Source organism: Dendronephthya gigantea, unplaced genomic scaffold (genome assembly GCF_004324835.1).
Source record: "Dendronephthya gigantea isolate DGI-Jeju-01 unplaced genomic scaffold, DenGig_1.0 000019F, whole genome shotgun sequence".
NCBI lineage: Eukaryota > Metazoa > Cnidaria > Anthozoa > Malacalcyonacea > Nephtheidae > Dendronephthya > Dendronephthya gigantea.
Window position 1 is genome coordinate 2,456,604 of NW_021163029.1, and position 20,309 is coordinate 2,476,912.

Consider the following 20,309-nt stretch of genomic DNA (forward strand, 5'->3'; position numbering starts at 1 on the left):
GCTGTTTTTGTTTGAAAATCCCGCCTGAAAGCCCTTCTTTTTATCCAATGAGAACGATTTTCTTTATATTATATGAAGTAGTCCTTCTGCTTTCTTAACACACCCGCTGAAAGCTCTTTTAACGATCTGAAGGCGTCTTTTGAGCTAAATAAACTCATTGTGTTGTTCTCGTGTTCTCAACTCTCAAGCGTTCGTCAAGCGTAATTTACATTATTTGCATATTCCGATATTATATATTCATATATTCACGATGCTAAGGAAATGTTCAAGAGTAAGGAAATTGAAATTTCATGGCAATAGATTCACGGACTCTGTAAGGAAAGCGCGTCTTGAGAATGATTCTGTTGTGCGATCAACTTCAACTAATGATCGAAGGCAATTCGTCTCCAAATATTTCTGCTTCCGCTCGTAAGATTGGCAATCCATGTCCACGAAATGCTCCCCCAGTTTCAGCTACCGTGACAGGGTATCGATTTATTGATATGGAGATCCTGAACTATGTTTTTAAGCAAATGATATGGAGTGATGTGGTTCATCGTCTTGTTTTGTTTTGGAAGAAGACCCACGTGAACGAAAAGGCAGTGTGTCTCATCTTCGTGTTCGTTGCCCAACATGTGGTTTGGTGTATACCTTTTATACATGAAATAAAGTTCAGCACTCGTTTTATATCAACAAGCGATTTGTGTATGCTATGCGAAGTATGGGACAAGGACACTCATCAATGAAACGTTTCTGTGGCTTGATGAACATGCCACCTCTATTCCATTCCATGCCTACAGTGCCAGTAATTCTGCACAAGATAAAGCAAACAATACAAAGCTGTACAAACCCGGTGAAGGTCTTCCTGATGATATTATTGCATTGCTCAAATCTATTTATACCAGGCTTAGCAATGATGAACTATTGAGCAAGTGCTTAGATGGAAAAACCCAAAACCAGAATGAGTCACTAAATGGCATGATTTGGAACCGGTTGCCGAAAACCATTTTTGTTGGAGCGGATGTCCTGAATTTTGGAACATATGATGCTGTAGCTCATTTGAATCTTGGCAATAAAGCAGCTGTGAACATTTTGAAGAGATGGACTTAGTTCCAGGACATTTCTTTGAAGAAGGAATAGAAAAAGGTGATCGTTTGCGAGTAAGGAAGGCTTAACATAGGAATACTCCTGAAGTAAGGAAACGACGAAAAATCCTCCGCTGGCAGAAAAAGAAGAAAGAAGATAAAAATAAAGGAAGAGAGGGCACCACTTATGAAGCAGGAGCTTTCTAATGTGGTAACAAATGTACAGTAGCAATAAAATAGCAATAGAGCCTTGTTATTTAGACCTGTTTGTGTTATGAACTTAATATTACACTTTAAATGCATTTTTCTCAAAATGCCGAAATTCAGCAATATCCGAGATTGTATGCAAGATATCTCAAGACGTTTTGGAGCTTTCTTGCTGAAATTTTCAGGATAGCCACAGTATGAGTAGCTCTAGGAGATGAACTAAAGAAATTAAATTCTGATGCATAGATATCAAGTGGTATCTAATTCAATGGAATGTAATGTAACCTTTTCAATTGTTTTGCCTGTAAAACTGCTAAAACCCCAACAACCTAAAAAGTTTTAGTTCAACTCCTAGACCATGTTATTTTTGAGTAAATAAAAGTTATTTCATCATTTTATGGCTAATGGTTGTGTAGTTATCATGTTTGCAAAATGGCATCCATTTTGCTATTAGGCGTGGCATTTTCTGGTAACCGAGGCAACACAACTTTGCAATTGTATGTACTTTTTGTCAGTGACCATAGCCTAACAACATACTAAAGTATCAGTTTGGTACTATGAATAGCAAGGTTAAAAAAATTTTTGGTAGAGGACCCCCTTAAGTTCTCTCATGTCTATACTGTTTGAAAATTTTGCTCTTTTGCATGAGATGTTTTCCCATGAGAAACAAGTTGGCCTGGCCTCCTTTAGTTTAGGAATTTTACAGCTCTGGCTTCAACTCGTGAACATGGGGCAGTCCATTGGCGTATGACCAATACGAAAATGCCAGGTGTCATTGTTATAAAGCTGGTACGACTCAATTCCCTCAATAATCTCGCTGCAGTAAATATCGCTATTACACCGGTGCATGGCGCTGTTCATTTATTATATATTTTGGACCAGTTTGGCGCCACGTATATCTACTCCCTGTGGTTAAAACCGTTTTCAGTTTAGAGTTGTTGATTTCATTTTCTAACCTTTTCCATGTAGATTAATCAAGCCTGATCAGGTGTCAACATAGGTAACCTCGGCCTTGCCATGCAGTTTGAACCGTACGACCTAGGGTGCACCGCCCCCATCTTGTTTGGAGCTCCGGGTTTCATGTAACTCTCCTTCAAAAGACTAACCTGAGTTTGCGTCTTGTAAGCTGAGTTTGAGAAAAACGACGATGTCAGGGCATTGCACAGATAGATCAAATCTTAAGCGAGGGCAGTTTAGTTTTGAGTGGTAAATGCTCCCACGTATGATGACTACGTAAAAATAACTGCACGTTTATGGCAAAATCTTTATAACCAAAAATAGAAACGTATGATTGTGTACATTGTTATTAATTTGTAGTTGTAGAGACTTGTTTGAATGAGATTGATCGCCTTTTGATTGATTTAGTTGCTCGAAGAAAAGCGAACACTAAAGCTTTCCAAAGAAGGTTTTGTTATGGTTGATCCAGTAATTTTTGCAGGCAACTTCAAACAAACACGATACTATATTTAAACATTGTTTTCGAATACGAATTCCTGTTTAACGTTGTGGCAACATGGCTTCAAAACATGTTTGAATGTTTTCATAATTTCATAGGCATTCCATGAATGTATATCACCGATGCAATGAGCTGTTTTAAGACCCAGCTCTCGCGCAGGATTAAACGACGTATTAAATTATTTTGAGGTATTGAAGTTAGTTTTATATAATTTGACTTGCACAAGCTTTTTCTAGTTTTGGTGACTGACTACGCAACGATTAGGATAATACATTCTTTATCTCCTACGTGCATTTCACGCTTCGTTAAATTAGTCTTGGGTTAGTTGGGATCATGTAAACAGTCTGAAATAATCAAATATATAGAATTTAAAGTTGTTTTTTAATTCGGTCACAAACAAGTACTTGAGCTTAGTTGGTTTAAATTAACACTGATATTCTGCTGCACTGAATTATTTTATTAGACAAACCCATTTGTCATTTGTCCCAGTGCTTAACTTAAGGGGTCAGTGCATGTAAGGTGCATGGATGTCTAGTCGAGGCCCAATTTAAAGGAAAATTTGTAAAGTTCAATCCTGCCATTTGACTGATGGTAGCTATATACCCGTTAGGTTTTCTTTATCTGCATTATACTTATCTGCATGCATGGTTCTTCCACTAAGTGGATATCCTGTCCTATGCTATCGCCCACACTCGACAAAACTGCATGGTCTACCAGCACGACATTAATTTAATGGCTGTTAAATTACCCTAGTGATATCTTTAGCAGCCTGGTGAGTTTGTTGTCACCGAATTATAAGATTGTCGCTGAATATTAACATGTTGTCTTATTGCTACCAGGGTTAGTGCAGGAGAACTGGAGTGAAAATGCAACAACAGAAGGGTTCTCGTTGGACAATAAAGACGCCGAAATGTGCTTAATACTTTACAGTATAGTTCAAACACAACTGAACCGGCTCAGTTGTAGAATAATATTCGCACCAGGACGTCCAACGTTGTTTTAAACTGGCCCACCAGGAGTTCAATGGATTAGGCAGGGTTACCATTTCTTCCGGAGCCATTGTATTGTGTGGTTTGACAATGTTATAAATCAAATATGTTCAGCCCGTTATATTTTGAAACAAATTTGTAAAATTCTAGATCTGTTTTGTATGATATAAGGGAAATGGAGGGTGTTATGGTGGCCTAGGTAAGGTAAGAAATTTTAAAAGTTCAGTCCAAATGTCTTAATGTTATATTAACAAAATTTCTTCAGAATTGTTGTCTATCAGTCCATGTATGATTGATGTATTCGGTTCCTCATACATACGAGAAACTTGAGAACGACTGAACTTTAGCATCGTTTTTACCTAAAAAGTTTTGGTTAATCTTAACCATACTTCAAGAAATTAAAGTTTGCCTTTGATGTGAATTTACCAAATGCCACAGTGAGCTTTTCAGTAATAATTTTGCAGTTTCTTTAATTTTGAAATTGTTTTGAACCGCCCGCACACAACCGTGCATGATATCATATTTTCGATTTGATAAACTAAGCATTAATTGCAAGGCAATAAGTTGTGATATGGGGCATAAAGGTCAGACTATGTAGATCTCTATTATAATATAAAAAGAACAGGTTTTAAAACGAATTTCTCTCTTCAATAGTACCGGATGAAAATTATCTGAAGTAACTAAGTAAGCTTGGTTCTCTCGTGTCAATATATGCATGTATTTTGCTTTATTAAAGGTGATCTATATACAACATTCTCCACATACAGGTACAGGCGGTGACGCCGGAGATTTTGACGCGTCATTATTTTCAATTATTCACTATGTTTTACATCAGACAGTAGCTACAATGTCAATAAGGGGAAGCTGTTTCGTATATCTGTCCCAGGAATCCACATTTCAAGTTACGGCTAAGTTTGCCGCACATTTTACTAAAAGATCTAAGGAGTGTATCGCCCCTTAGCGTTTTCCGGCTGAATATTTTATGAGAAAAATTACATTTGTCCACCAGTTAACCCTCAATGAAACTTAATTGCCCTGTTTATATATAATGATATAAAATGACCCGAGAGAACAATTCAGGCTGAGCCATGCATGATCTACAGTAGATGTATTCAGTGACTGACTTGTATTTAACTCTTGTTTATTTAGTTTATACCATGCAAATACCGGATCTCTTGTGACGATCTCTTGTCGTTTGAGAATTGCTCCACACTTTAGATATACGTGAAAATAAATAGTGGAAATAAAGTATGTGCTATATATATATAGTTGAGAAGGTTAAATGGCGAATAGAAATAAAGTTTACAAGACCATATTTGGTCCAATCAAAAAGTCAAAATATCTTAAAAAGCTCGGTAATATAAAAATGAAGAAAAAAACGCACAATATGACATTACTGATGATAAAACATTTTTTACGAAGATTGTACGAGAAAGAAATTGGTGGCGTGGTAGAGACGTATATATAGAATGAATACTCGGCCAAAATAACCAGAAATCAGCGTGACACGCGTCTTTGAAATAACTTCTCACAAAAATAATCGAAATAAAGCTATACTAAATGTTTTTCTTGTTTCTCGACGTTTCGATCTAGGACTTTCGTCAGATATTTTTGTGCTGAAAAATACCTTCACGAATATCTTGATGAAGACACTTACTCTTAGGTCGAAACGTCGAGAGTTTTTTTGTTTAGATATATATACCTAAATTTAGTGAAAGGTTATTCGAACACGCGCTATACTTCCCGAACAATGTAAATAAACGGATTTTATTTTAATACTATATATAGATATGTTAAGTGACACTAAATTAGTTGGCTAAGATTAATTTCTTTCTTTTTTATTTTGTAAAAACCACTAAAAAATTGGTTGTTTTTACAATGTTTTTAGTTATTGAACCCAGTAAAAATTGAACGCCCAATTTTTACTAATGGCTAACCTATATTTTAAATGTTTTTACAGCGTTTATTATGAATATATATGGATAGTGATGCACAGCACAGGACATGCTTTCGAAGGCCTGCTACTCATTGGGGGAAAATCCAGAACAACAATATCATAATTTGCTCTTGCATGAAGTTTGTTTTAATTAAGCCATATATATGCATGGGCTATAGAACGTGTTGCAAGCCAAATCAAGTCCCCCTACAAATTCTTAAATGTCTAATTTAAAGATTTTAAAAGGATGTAGTGAGGCTTTTAAGTCCACCAGTCAACTCATTAACGTTTAACGATCGGCTTTGAAGACATAATTAAGCATCTCCTAGCTAGCTTCCACAACCACGTTTTATTTTCATGAAATTCATTTTGCAACAATTCATTTCGACAACATATTATATAAATCGATATACTCCAGTGCCATTCAGTTGTCCTTGTCCTAGGCTTTGTTATCATGCTGAATCCTTTACAATATATCAAGGAAGAAAGGAAGACATGTGGGAGACATGAAAATGCTGCAATATATTTTTATTCACATATATCATAATATATACACCTCGGTACTTGTGCACAATTAAGTTTCCTCAAAACATCACGAACAGTCTAATTTAAAAACAAGCCTATAATATAAGTTACAGCCCACAGTTTTTGAAAAAAACAGGAATCGTTGTTTCCTAACCGTTTGATAAGAGTTGACTGTCATAAATATTTTCCAGTTTGTTTTGATCGAAGGCTAATATGATTTGTAATTGCCTGATTTGAACTTGATTGCATTTCGAGGCTGATAATATTTCATACTTGTTTCGACTATATGTTGAATATTTTTGTGCGGTCGATCGTAGAATCGATATTTTGCACACACTACTGGGGAAATTTCGCTTACAATAGGGATCTTAAAAGATCGTGGTAAAGACAAAAGTCTCGCGTAGTAGACCACAAACAAAAAATATAAAATTATATGCAAAGCAAACCTGCAGCATTTATTTTTTCGACTGTTATACTTGTAGCCTATAACGGGATTGTCTTAACTCGAAACACTTGCTTAAGTTGCTTAACGCCTTAATTTTTATCATTAACACTGTATTGACAACTTCATAGAACTATATGATAATGTAGTCATGAACTCAGTGTATAATAACTAATTTGTTGCAATGTTATGATAATCGTATTGGGCCAAATCCCTAAAAAAATATGAAAACTGAACAGGAAATTGTACAAGGTTGAAAATTTCATTCTGATAGACAGGTTTCTTTTGGAAATGAGTGATATATGACGCGATAACGTTCCACTGTAACCAGGAAGCAACGTGGCAGCGTCTTCAAACAACTTCGCATAAAATGATGTATAACAACTGTCTATAATATAGACGAAAACACTTCTGGACGTTTCGACATATGGCCGGGCCTTTGTTAGAAGAGTTATAGTATGGAAATCAACATTTTCATTAATTTTATACACAATACGACATATACGAAATTTTGAAATGTCGGAGAGAAGTTTTACGTGATTTCTTTTTAATTGCAACTGTTTTTCTATTTTTCTATTAGTAAGCCCAATGGCAATATTTCACTTTCGCAATTTGGAAAGATCGCTGTTTTGCAAGTTATTTGAATATTTTACAATTGCGTGTTTTTTTTATATGTTATGATAGATATCAGGTGATAATAATTATGATATCTTTTATCGTTAATTAAAATACACAATGCTTATAACTCATGCTTTTGTATCAAAATTATAATTATTCGAAATCACTACGTCTCAATACTATTATCTACATGTTTGCAAACCTGCGTTTGTATTTCAGATTGTATTTGGAAGCAATCGATAACTATTTATTTATGTTTCGCACAATATCGCCCACCTTTTTGGTCGACAGGACATGTACATGCATTAATTATACTAATTTTGGTTAATGTTTGCATGTTAAAAACATGTTCTTAAATGTAATAAATTAAATCTTTTTGTAAACAATTTGAAACTTTCTAATTCGATTTGTTTGAAAATGTGTAAAAATTCCATCCTGAAATTTTTCGATACGTAATTTGAAATAAAGATTTTTGAGTTGTATTGCTACAAATAAATTGTTAGTGATTAGAGAAAAATGCGAATAAAATGTTATGAATATTTTTTTTAATAGTAAAAAAATATTTCACTGACACTGTAACAGATTATCGAAAGGTAACACTGTAACTGAATTTCGAAAGGTGCTTTCGCTATTGAAGTATTAAATATTTTCCAGACAGTTGAGAAACCGACCATAAACTGAGGGCGGCGAGTTTGTCTATATATCATCAAAATAATGACGTTAGTGGGGGTTGCTATCACATTTTCAGGTTTATCCATGCATATTACATAACGCCACTTCCGAAGGCAATTCCGTTCTTCCTTTTGACCGGCGATGTCCTGTGTGTTTATACCGAATTGTCATTTTAAGATTTGATTAATATTTTCATACAGGTTGGTTACTATTATAGCTTGAACTTAAATAATCGATCCCTAGGCCTCGTGTTTTAATTTTGAGACTAGCCTGCATGGACATGTTTCATTTAAAAAAACAGTATACTCAGAACTTGTTGAAAAGGATTAGACTATACTTTCTACCTCACTGGCACCTACCCATATGGAATGGAAAATAATTGAACTTCTTTCCAAGTTTCTTAATACTTGCAAGATAAGAAACTGAAGCCCTGCCTGACAACAGTTTAGAAGTGACATACATCGTCGTAACGATTGATCACGACATATACGTACGTACAAAGGAACGGCACTGAATTTACCGCGGCAAACCAATATATCAACATCAACTACGAAAGTTCTAGGGGATTAAAGGGTCTTAATTTCGAGTGGAATTATATACGCTGTATAATTCTACTCGAAGTTAAGACCCTTTAAACCTCTAGAATTTATTTACATCGAGTGAAGTGCCAAAAATCAAAACTGATTTACCCTCAACTACGAAAGGCATATATATACAAACCTATGACTATCAGTTTATGTCAACGTTGCTAATGAACAATGACATATCAAAGACCAAAAATAATGTCCGCACATATTCTCATTTCTCATAGTGATATAATCTATACCTAATTGTAAACCTATAGTTTCGACTGAGCTATTTCTGTTAATTCCCATCGACGATTCCATTTCCGGCGAACTAAATGTGTTCTAATATTTCCAAAATAAACTAATATTTAAAATATCCCATACATGGGGGTCCCGCACCAGCTAGCTCATGCGGCTGAAGGATTTTACTATTGCAGGTCGTCTGAATTTTATTCTGCCTAAACTAAAATCCTAATGTCCCTCTTCTAACGAAAATCTGAAAGTAAAAAGATAATTTTATGATAGCTAAGGTTCAGAAACCCAACTCGTCTGAATAAAAAAGTCCTACTCCTAGGTTTGCTTGTGCATCGTTTTCAAATGTTTGAAAAGTTTTAAATATAGGATCCATTAAGTGCAAGGCGGGCATGCTGTGGTTACCCGCTATTTACACTTTCCATTAATATATTGGTTGCTTGTCATGTTCCCACGCACCAAGTGACCTGAGCAAATTAGCAAATAGAACGCCAGGATGTTGTATAAAAGCTCGGTCGAAAGCAAACTGTGGCATTTGGCAACGAGCTCATACTAGATACACATACACATCAAGAACAAAATCTATTTTGGCGTTTAGTTATATAACACGTAAAGAAATGAATTCAAAGATTTTAGTGCTTTTTTTCTTTTCAATATGCTTTCTGCTGAGTTGTTTGAACGGCGTAGAATGTTTCGTGGATAAAAGAATTAATTTTCCAACTCGAAGGCGAAGTAGCAGGAAGGTGAAACGAGTGTTGAAGAAGGAGTTAAGAACGGTTAGGAAAACTCGACGAGAAATGAAGTTAATTCAAAAGTATCTACAGAGAGCTTTAAGCTGAAAACAGAACGCGTTGTTTAGTAAGTCAATTGAATTTTATGTTTAAAGAATTGTATATATTAATTAAAGAGGTTCTGTTATAGAAATACACATTATCATTATGGTGAAAGGCATTACTATACTGCATGCACATATTTTGAATGCTACACTTCAAATCCTCCGTCTCCGATAGTAACGCGTATATTAATTTCATGCATTTTAATGGTTATTTGTTATTTGCTATTGGCGTTAGGCCTTTGTAGAGGTAACAATTTTGAAAGAGATAAATTTATTTCGACAGTGCCAGATTTAAAAAAAAAGGCATATAAGATTTAGGTTTACCAATTTCAATCTCATTGAATAATCTTGATAAAAACTTCATGCTCAGAACTACCGAGAAGAATATCTTGGAAGTGAGAGTCTGTAGTGTTTAAAGTTTAACTTGGAGGGATTCTGTATTTTGAAATAAGAAATTCATAGTGCTGAAAGTCCTTAAATTCTTCAAGGAGTGCTCGAAAGTCATTGACCTTGAATTCGTAAGGTTCTCGACACATAAAAAGTACATGGCCGGATACGCTTCGATGACTTTCAGGTTTTTAGCGTGATTTCCAACTATTCGGTAATGCCTCATTAGGTGTGTCCGGATTTTACTCTTGCTGGGCTGTACGAACTCTGAAGTAGTGACCGCATGATGTGTATATTATATATCTAAGTTGTCACGATTTGTATCTGCGAGGGAGTCAATCCTGTTGAGCATTTGCGTTGAATTGATTAAAAACATTTGTTCCATTAAGTAATAGGCGTCGTTTTTTGGCCTACCTTCGCACCACAACAACAATTAATGTCACTCTTATTTGCTTTTTATGGGCAAGGCCATGACGGTGTTATATATTAATTTGGCATGGTTTTCGTTTCGTTAACCAGGTAAAAGATAAGCGTTGAGGGCATTATTGTTTTTTGAGGATCTGAGCCGCTTTCACTAACCTTATAACGTGCAGCATGGCTTTGTCTAATTTCAATAAAGATTTTATTTGATTTGCACAAAACAATTGACAATCACACAATTAAGGCCAAAATCAACATCGCATCGGTATTGTTATTAAATTGTTGTTGTTCAGAGTTCGTTATTAGTAAAATTTACGGATGAAATCATCACGGATAATTATAAAGGAGTGTTTTTTTATCATCCATGCATGATTAACATATACAGTACTTCTTCTATTAGACTTATTCATACTTGTTGAGCCATATACGCCCACATGCAGAGATTGCACGCTATATGCAACTCAAGTTTGCATTCATATACAATACAATAACAATCAGTCTCCGTAACTAGGTTATGGTCATTCTCGATTCACTAACAGAGCTATATCGGAAACAACAGATTTTGCCCACCATAACATCAATGCATTAACAATCGCTAATGTATAAACAGGAACATTGTGGTTAACGTTTATCAATGGCAATGTCAGTGCGATGACGCAGTTGGTAGGCGTTGGGTGCTGGTACTATGAAACCGACATGACAAGGAAACTGCTTGCCGTTTACCTTTTTATCATAGCTTTTTGAAAAGAGCCGCAATAGGCATTGTCTAGAGAAAGAGTCTTATTATAAGTGGTTTTTGGTTTAGAAATTAAAGTGCCGAGCGATACGTACTTGACAGAGCTTGACCTTGTGCCATTTATCATAGTCTCAAAATTTTACTGTCTTTTGATTTTTGAAAGTTCCAGCTACTTTTTTAAAGTTCGGTTAATATGCCCTAAACAGCTGCTTGTAGCTACATCAGATCATGAGCAGAGATCTCTTTGTGAGTTTGTCTATTAACTATGCTCAAATCACCTATAGCCAAATTCAAACAAGGCCCGCGTTCGCATACAATTTTACTTGGATCACTTTGGAGACTAGTTCATGTAAAACAAACGAAGACTTAATCATAACTCAAGGCATATAGAGATTGTTTATAGTCAATTATATCAACCTCTGTTGAGAAAAACGTACTACGCAACTAAAGCCTTCATTGAGTGCATGTCTTTTCATATTATGTAGTTATCATTGTCGATTTATATCATTTAAAGATATTTATACACGGAAACGGGAAACCTTTATACCTGTGCGATTTTCACTTATCCTTTTTATCTCTTTTTAGATTAAAGAATAAATATGAACATATGGAATATATTGCATCTGTAAATCGCTGGATCGATAAATCTCCAAAATCTATATTTTCCGTACAAATGAATGTCATGACATTAAGAAAAATGCCAATTAATATAGAATAGAACTTCATTTTATCATGATCTATGCATAAAACATCTGTCGTGTTTAGGTCGTCTTTGTGATATATGTTTCAAGTCTAAATGTCTAAATTATACGTAAATACAATACAAAATATTTTAGTCACATATATATTTGTTATTCATAAAATTTATTGTTGACATTCACGAAACCGACAGTAGTTATATAATATATTTCGAAGTAACTTTATTTAATAGTCTATCATGCCTCAGTGAGATACGAAATTTGCTGGTAAAATGAGTTATCACTATAGTAGTAAAATAAATAAAAAATATTGCTTTCATAGTGACATATATTGTTGTTTTTCGAAAACCGAAAGCCTTAAGGTGGCTCCCTACAGTTTTAAGAATATTGAAATCTTGTGGTTTTGATTTAAAATTTTAGCACGAGATTTCTTGGTAAGTATAAGAAATTTCCCATATATATTAACCAACATTCTAACAGTCAGAAATTGCCCATAAGCATGACGTCATCACCGTTGTTATGGTAACAATGATGATTCAATATGGCCGACATTTTACCTATTCACGCATTTTACTCGAAAACAAGTTCGGTTACCCCAATTTTTTATTTTATAAAAAGTTTTCTTACAAAAAAATGGGAAATTTGAGCAAGTTTAAAAAAATTCTATAGAGCCAAAAAATTTCTATAACGAAAAATCACGTTTTTTCAGTTTTAATAATTTTGGCTCTGTAGAATTTTTTTTAACTGGTTCATATTTTCCATTTTTTTGTAAGAAAACTTTTTATAAAATAAAAAATTGGGGTAACCGAACTTGTTTTCGAGTAAAATGCATGAATAGGTAAAATGTCGGCCATATTGAATCGCCATTGTTACCATAACAACGGTAATGACGTCATGCTTATGGGAAATTTCTGACTGTTAGAGTGTTGGTTAATATATCTGGGAAATTTCTTTTCCTTACCAAGAAATCTCGTGCTAAAATTTTAAATCAAAACCACAAGTTTTCAATATTTCAAAAAATTGCAGGGAGCCACCTTAAGAGAAGAAAGGGGTTCCCGATTTTGCTTGCGATTATAGTTTACAAGCTAACTACCGTTGCCGACTATATTATAAGAAAGCTGCATTTCCTATTTTCAACATTTCCCTACATGCATGGGGCAATCAACATGCATCAGTCTCTGGTTGGTGCAGATTGGCAGAATTGAATTGTTGCAAACATGCCAGATTCTTATATTTATACATGTGATCTTGCATGTTTTATTCTTTTCTAATTCCTATCTCCAGAATGTGTAAACAAACCGAAACTATTCAAATGATCAACTTTTGAAAAGGAGGGTACTGGTAACAATTCCCTGAATAAAATCCCATTGTTCTATTCGCACCCCGAGCGTTCCTTTACCGCACTTGTGCCTTCAGGAGGGTAGCAGTATTAGGAATATCCATGAAGTCAATATACTAAGTCTCAAAAAGAGTCACTGATATTTACGAAATGGCCTTGCTATGCTGAGAAATGGCGGTCACTGAGCCAGTTTGGTGCATGTGTTTATTGGCCAGGGGCTGGTTGTATGAAGCCTGTTTAGCTAATAAACGGTGGTTAAGTTCAAAATAGAAATCAATTCTATCGTTTTATTCAACAAGCAAACACAATGTTTTTAACCTTAATACAAAGGTACTGTTTAAAACTAAAACTACATATTCAGTGCATAATATTCAAGTTGACTCGCTCAAGGGAGAGGTAAGAGTGTTATTTAATTTTGACTTATCCATCGTTTAAGCTGAACGGACTTGATATACAACCATATATACAACCGGCCCGACTTGTGATTAACGCGTAATGCAATGTGCGTGGGGGCAAAAACGCAAGAAGTCCGACTTGAGTGTGTTTACTGTATATATTGTCTATACTACACGTTCTATGGGAGATTTTTTAGGCATTTAGTTCCAAGCATTGAAAGATTTTAATAAAACTGTGTTGATAGTCGGGACAGTACTGGACTCTTAAATGTTGCTTGAACTCATTTTACACCGTTGTGTCTTTCAGTGTTCAGGAATTGAAATTGTAACCGACATGGTAGTCACTATAAAGTTTGAAATGAGGCCCTCTTCTTTACACCAACCTGCATTTTCTATTTTCTCTCTTAGTTACCCTATACTCGGAAGCCGGATCAAGAACTGCTTACTTCAACACGCCTATATGATTTCCGGCAAAATCACACAAATTGGGGAGGGGAATTGTATTCTAATTTTTGACTATTTTTATATCGATTTTGTTCAGAAATTTCTAATCAAAACTGCGTAAATATGTTCATGTGTTTCAGTCCTATTCAACATGCATATATCCCACAAACAACATTTTCCGCGTTCCCTCTATTGCTTGAAGCACTTAGTTTGTTTTCCAACTAAAACACACCCACGCAAAACATTTGTGGCTTAACCTTGTTGTTTTAAGCCATTTGTGTTCTCACGCGACAGCACTTTGCATACAGACCTCACAAACAACATTGTTTTCCAGGTTTGATTGTTTGTCAAGCCTGTTATTAGTTATTACTTCAGGACTAAAGAGAAACGTAAGTAAAAGCGTTGAGTTTATATAGGTATATATGCACCAATGTAGGATTTCATTGAGGTAGGAAAACCCAGAACATGATTGATTTTACGTCGTGAAATCGAGACAAAACATTATTTTCTACTATTTTCGTGTTCAACAGAACATTATTTTATGTCGAAATGACAACGAAGTGCAATAACCAATCCTTTAGTGACCCATTGCAACCCGCACTATACCCGAACGACGCCTTCTCCCACTAGTTACGTCCCCCATAGCTGATGTTAAAAGCACTGCTTCAAAATCGCGGAGGCCGGTGTGGGTTCGATTCATGCCGGTGGCAACCGAAAGGACAAACGTGGAAAGCATTAGGGGCCATCTCATTCATTGATTCGCCAAAGTGCTGAATGTCGATTTTCTAGCATTCAAAAGCGTGGGTAGAACATTTGAATTTGCACGGAAAAAGTAGGAGTATCGACTATCGACGATCGAACAGATATAAATAAATGAAAATATTAAATCCAGCGCTACTACTGAAGGTGTAAAAATAAAAAGCGTAGGCAATAGTCTATAATTGCTGCTAATAAATATGTCTTTCGTACTGTTTGAGGTTAATAAGGGTTTAGGGTGGATTTAAAAAAATATTGTCCCAGACCCAAAGATGTGTTTTGTACCCACGAAACGTGAATTCGATTGAATTTTAGTCTGTAAAATCCAGTTAATCAAACTGTGCTCTGGGGTGGAAATGTTCAAAAACGTAATCAGTGTCCTTTTTGTGTATAGTAATAACGAATTTGTGTATGATTTGTGTGCATCATGGTAAAATGTCAGTTTCATTTATAAGAAAATATCGAAACATCCCGTGCCCGAAGTTGGTCTGTAGGCTTCGCAACAATTGAACTTGGAAAGGAGTGAGTGACCAATAATCTTCTTCCGCTGTGAATGAGAATTTTCTTTGGTATTTACCTCGAGCTCGATTTGTGATTTTCAATATATAAGTATGGAAAATACATATAGAAAATAGAAATCGTGATAATAATAAGCAGTTTAGCGTATGTTTATATTGTTGATGCAGGAAATTGTATTTGCAAGAGAGCCAAAATATACGATGCTGATGGATAGATATGTGGGTCAGTCGTGTTGCTTGAGGGACTCTGTCTTCATGCACGCCTTTGCCACAATCCCATGCATATCAGTACGTCATGACGAATGTAATTGGATCGATTTCCTCTCCTAATTGAATCTGTACAGGCTCGTGTTTACGCAAAGAAATCGACGAATTTGCGCACTAACAAGAAGCTTTGGTGTTTGCAGTGCAAAAACTTTTAAACTGAAAGGTTTGTCGTCATGTTTGATGAGAAATTATGGGAAACTGTCAGGGACTAATCAGTGTAAAACATGTCGATTTTTGCAAACATTTCAACCTGCGGCGGGTCTTGATTTTACCAAAATATCTTATAACAGCTCACGTTTAGATATACTAACTACTCAGTTTAAGATGGCTTTAGTATAATTTTAATAGTAAATTTGAGTTAAAATATCCTTTGAAAATTCATAACCATGCACTATTACAATAACATCATTATATTGATACTTTGAATTTAAAATTGTGCGGCAGTAATTTTTCAGTTAAATCCGCTACCAATTCCAACAAATAAAATTTGTCAAGAATCAACTTTTCTAGAAAAATTTGCTTATCACTATACGAAACTTTATGCAGGCAGAAATAATATGCACAGAGGTCAAGTCAATCTACAACTAAGCAAAAACTGATTGGATTCTTATCAATTTTCTTGTACGTCAGCCGGATAGTTCGACGGACAGAGTAGCGGACAAAACAACATTCTAGATGCAAAAACGAAAGACTAAAATGAGCGATTAATAGATTAACTTCAATGAAATAAACTCATATAATGTTTCAACCGGAAACCCATTCATAAATCTTTTGTGTACACTAGTATCTCGTTACCATAGCATCGTGTAATAACCAAAGTATCAAGTGAAAACTATTGAAATACCTGTTATATAGAACATATACTAACAATTACAAGGTTTAAAATGTCTGCTTTTGATACTCCTCGAAAGCTATCGTTCACCTATCCAAGCGAGGAACAGAGGAATCAAGCCATTGACATTATGCGACCGTCCGGCTTGTCTTCACAGGTATATTCATAGCGTGATACACGACTTTAAATGTTTTCACCGAATGTATGATGATATCTTACATTTTCACCCGACATCGCGTATAGTAACTGCGAATAAATGACGTCTTTTGTTTTAGGTTTATAACAGACAGCAGTTGCATAAGCGAATCTGTGAGGTATGTTAACGCTAGCGCTAGCGCTGTAGACACTCGTGAAGAGCCAAAATTGCATGATTTGCATATGTTAAAAAGTCTAAGACCGTAAAGTGATAACATTGACTCTTTGAGTGATGATTGAATCAAATGAATATGTTGTACTTCCAACTATAGCTATATTGCTATAATGAATACGTTCACTTGGGGAATATCCGTTGCTGGTAAAATGTAGCTTGTTGTGTGCGCTTAATATGCCAACTTTCATGGCTGAATTAGTTGTGTCAAAGCTAGACGACTGGTTGTTTATACTGACATAGAGAAAACAAAATCATGTGCATGTTCATAAGGGTCCATCTTTGAATATGGAATTAAAACCTGAGTTTTAGCCAGCCGAAAATCACAGATATATATTTTGCTATTTCATCACCCTTTTATCAATAAATACAAATGCGGCAGTTGATCGACAAGTTGTCAATTGCTTGTTAAACAACTGGCTTCAAAGTTGTTAAGCCAACTGAAAGTTCAGCATATCATTACGACCTGCCACCGTATAGCCGTTTGTTCAAAACCGGCTTGATTAGGCCGAACCTGGGTTAAATTTTACTTTGGGAATTCGAATCTTTAACAAAAAACTTTGCTTTGAAATTTGCCTGCGTTACGGGCTGCGGGTCGACCCTGCACGAATTCACCCACTGAAAGGGTCAAGATTTGCAATTAAATCTTTAAAAGCGGGTGAGATATTTTATGGATTTTTAACATTCGCAATAGAACTAGAAGTTGGTCTTCTCCTTTTTTTAGGCAGAAAGGGAAAGTGATATTCCAATGTTAAGCAATGAAAGTTATTTCAAAGCTCAAACTAAGGTTAGCCAAACGTAGTTTATTTTGAGATTCTCAAAATATTTTAAAATGTCAGGTCATTTACAAGGCACGATTTTATAGTTGTGTACTACGGTCACGCCGTCTCGCGCTTGTTTTATTCGCGAGAATCGTCGTATACAACAACTGAATTGCAGTGGATAAAAATAAGTTATTCAATAGTTCCGCACTTGTTAAAGAAAATTAAAGAAAATTCATTAATTCCCCAGCGTTCACAGCCATCGACGTACGACCGTATAAATCACGTGACCTGTGGATACGATCAGAAGCTTCATCGAGACGACAGAGCATTCGCCAAGTCACGTGGCTTGCACGTGAACAAGGAGGTAAGGAAACTTGAGAACTGATTTTGTAGACTGTAGTGGCATCGTGGCTAGCCATTTGTATCGGTTTGTTTAATTTTTGTGACATAATTTGTTGATGATGATGACATAGGCAAATATAGTCGCTAAACCGGACCCCTGGATGATGAATGAACTCTATATGAACTGGAACGATAACTTGGTTGCAAAATTTGAAACTAATTTGAAGATGCAAAAGGCTTGAAAATGGCAACCAAATAGTCCTCATTTTTCGTTCCAGTCTTTATAGGATTCACTCGATAGAATCCATTGTGTTAACCATGTATTCAGTAAAACTGGTCCAATAACCTTTTTGTACCCTTTAGTTACGAAAACGGTAATATTGCTTTTGTAAAATGTGTGTAATATATTTAACGGCATGCAGCTAGTTCAAGATATTGAATTTACTGTGTATTGCACCATAGGAAGAACAGTTCTAACTGACAGAGATGTCTGTTTTCGTGTGTTCTTTCTATGATATAACTCGGATTTTTCGTGTAATGTAGCATTATATGAACGTGATAGTATGAAATTTTTCACCACAGGCGTTTATTTTCTTAGGAAAAATCCGTATGTGTTCCCTCTCTATCGTCCTCAATCTACGGTCATCCATCTAGGGAACCGCTCGAAGTTATCGATCGTAAACATTTTTCTGTACAAACTTGTAAGAAAGATTTTTTAAGAGTCGGTGGAACTAACATAGGATCTAATCCTGACCTGCATTAACTTGGTGCGTTTTTCATTGCAAAAAACTCTTATAATAGCATACAGAATATGGGTTATGGGTACTCCTTGCTCGTCTTTATCCCCATCTATGGACAACATGGACAACACCGAGTGAAAACCAGTCTTTAAAGACAAACATGTATTTAACAGAAACAATTAGAAACAACAAGAATTAAGGAGCGTTCAAGAAGTTCCGGTGGAACTACATTGATTCACAAACTGATTTGTATTTTCTCGCATCCTCAGGGTGATAACATAACATATCATACCATTACTATAATACTGCTTTAGCAGAGTTTTAAATTTAAAAAAAATATAAAGGCTAACAAATCGATAACTATGAAGGAAACATGCATGGATACAGTGCATGCAAGTGACTTTTTCTGCTCTTAAAATGTATGTTCGCGCAATTTTTGTTCCCTGTACTTTTAAACTATGGATCTGAGAAAAATATGGTATCAACATACTATACACTGGAATTTTTCATCAACCCTTTAATTAATCAAGTAAACTGGACAGGTTACATTTAATAACTGCTTAATTAGACCATTCCAGTTTTATTTTCTACCCGGAGGTCCACGGCTGAAAAGAAAAAGGTTTGCGTTAAAATATTGTGGAAAAGAACTAATAAACCAAACCTCGAAAGTTCTTATTCTCAAGTACTTTAAAGTTAAATTTATAGTGCTGGATCCGGAAATCCAAACACGGAACACAAAATAAGTTGATGTAGTTTAAGAATTGGTAAAGAATATCGGCATAATATATAAAAATACATACCAACGGCATTCCTGATATTCTGGACAAAACCTTTCACATTCATGAGTGTCAGGAGGACAAAGTTCATTTAATACACAAACCCCCAACAGAATAACAATCTGCTGAAAGATGAAAGCATGCATATAAAAAGTGGGAGAGAGAGATGCACATAAACGGTGGGTAACATCTGTGCCTAAAATTTGAAAAATCTAAATGAAAATCAGTATCCTTTGTCACGCCTTTCATCAGAAAATTTCCCTTCGCTTTTCAAAGACAGACTTCTTATTTGTATATACCCTAACCAAATAGCGTCCCACCATACTCTTGCTTTATGACCCCTCTTCCTTAGTTCAAAATAATACCTCCTGGAGATTTACGGGCATCAACATCAGAAAATGCCACGAACGAAAAGTATCAGGAACAGACAAATATTGAGACGGAAATCCATTTTGGTAGAGAATATATCTACAATACGTATAGATGAATAGCATAAATAAATGAGAAAGAATTGAAAATAGTAGCCTAACATTAATTTACTCTAAGTGAAAACTGCGAATTACTGATACGCCGGTCAAGTAATCTTCTTAGAATCTGGCTGTAATTTATACTCCGGGAAAATTTAATTTTCAGACGAGCAAGTCTAAATGTAAGAAACTGGAAAAAATTCTAATAAATATCCCAACATTCAAATACTGAAAGTTTACCTCAGTTTGTAGTCTGGTAACAGTAAAGATTTCAAAACTCTGCCGAGAGCAGAAACTTCTGTTCGCCAATAACTTAGTGTTCTATTGACCCGAGTATATTATTATGATATTCATTGGTGAAAAAATGTCAAAAATAATGCAGTTTAACACATCACTGTGTCGGATATTAGTGTCTCGGCTGTAACAGGGGCGGACTGGCCTATACATGATTTACCGGGAAAACTAAAACGGGGGCGCCATTTGTAGCTCTAACATGAGC

The 20,309-nt window shown here is 35.3% G+C and overlaps 1 protein-coding gene across 1 annotated transcript; it reads left to right on the forward strand.

Moving 5' to 3' along the window:
* The first annotated feature begins 16,336 nt into the window (after positions 1-16,336).
* LOC114521188 (uncharacterized protein C5orf49 homolog) lies at positions 16,337-19,374 on the forward strand. Its single transcript, XM_028541607.1, has 5 exons — positions 16,337-16,511; positions 16,630-16,668; positions 17,446-17,508; positions 17,733-17,849; positions 18,426-19,374. The coding sequence occupies exons 1-5, from the start codon at positions 16,407-16,409 to the stop codon at positions 18,588-18,590; spliced, it is 489 nt and encodes a 162-aa protein (XP_028397408.1). The 5' UTR covers positions 16,337-16,406; the 3' UTR covers positions 18,591-19,374.
* The last annotated feature ends 935 nt before the right edge of the window (positions 19,375-20,309 follow it).

Excerpts from the sequence above, each read along its gene's own strand:
- LOC114521188 (XM_028541607.1), top strand. The coding sequence starts at position 16,407 with ATGTCTGCTTTTGATACTCCTCGAAAGCTATCGTTCACCTATCCAAGC. Across the intron at positions 16,512-16,629 it reads CGTCCGGCTTGTCTTCACAG|GTTTATAACAGACAGCAGTT; the intron begins GTATATTCATAG and ends CTTTTGTTTTAG. Across the intron at positions 17,509-17,732 it reads ATTTCAAAGCTCAAACTAAG|CGTTCACAGCCATCGACGTA; the intron begins GTTAGCCAAACG and ends TTAATTCCCCAG.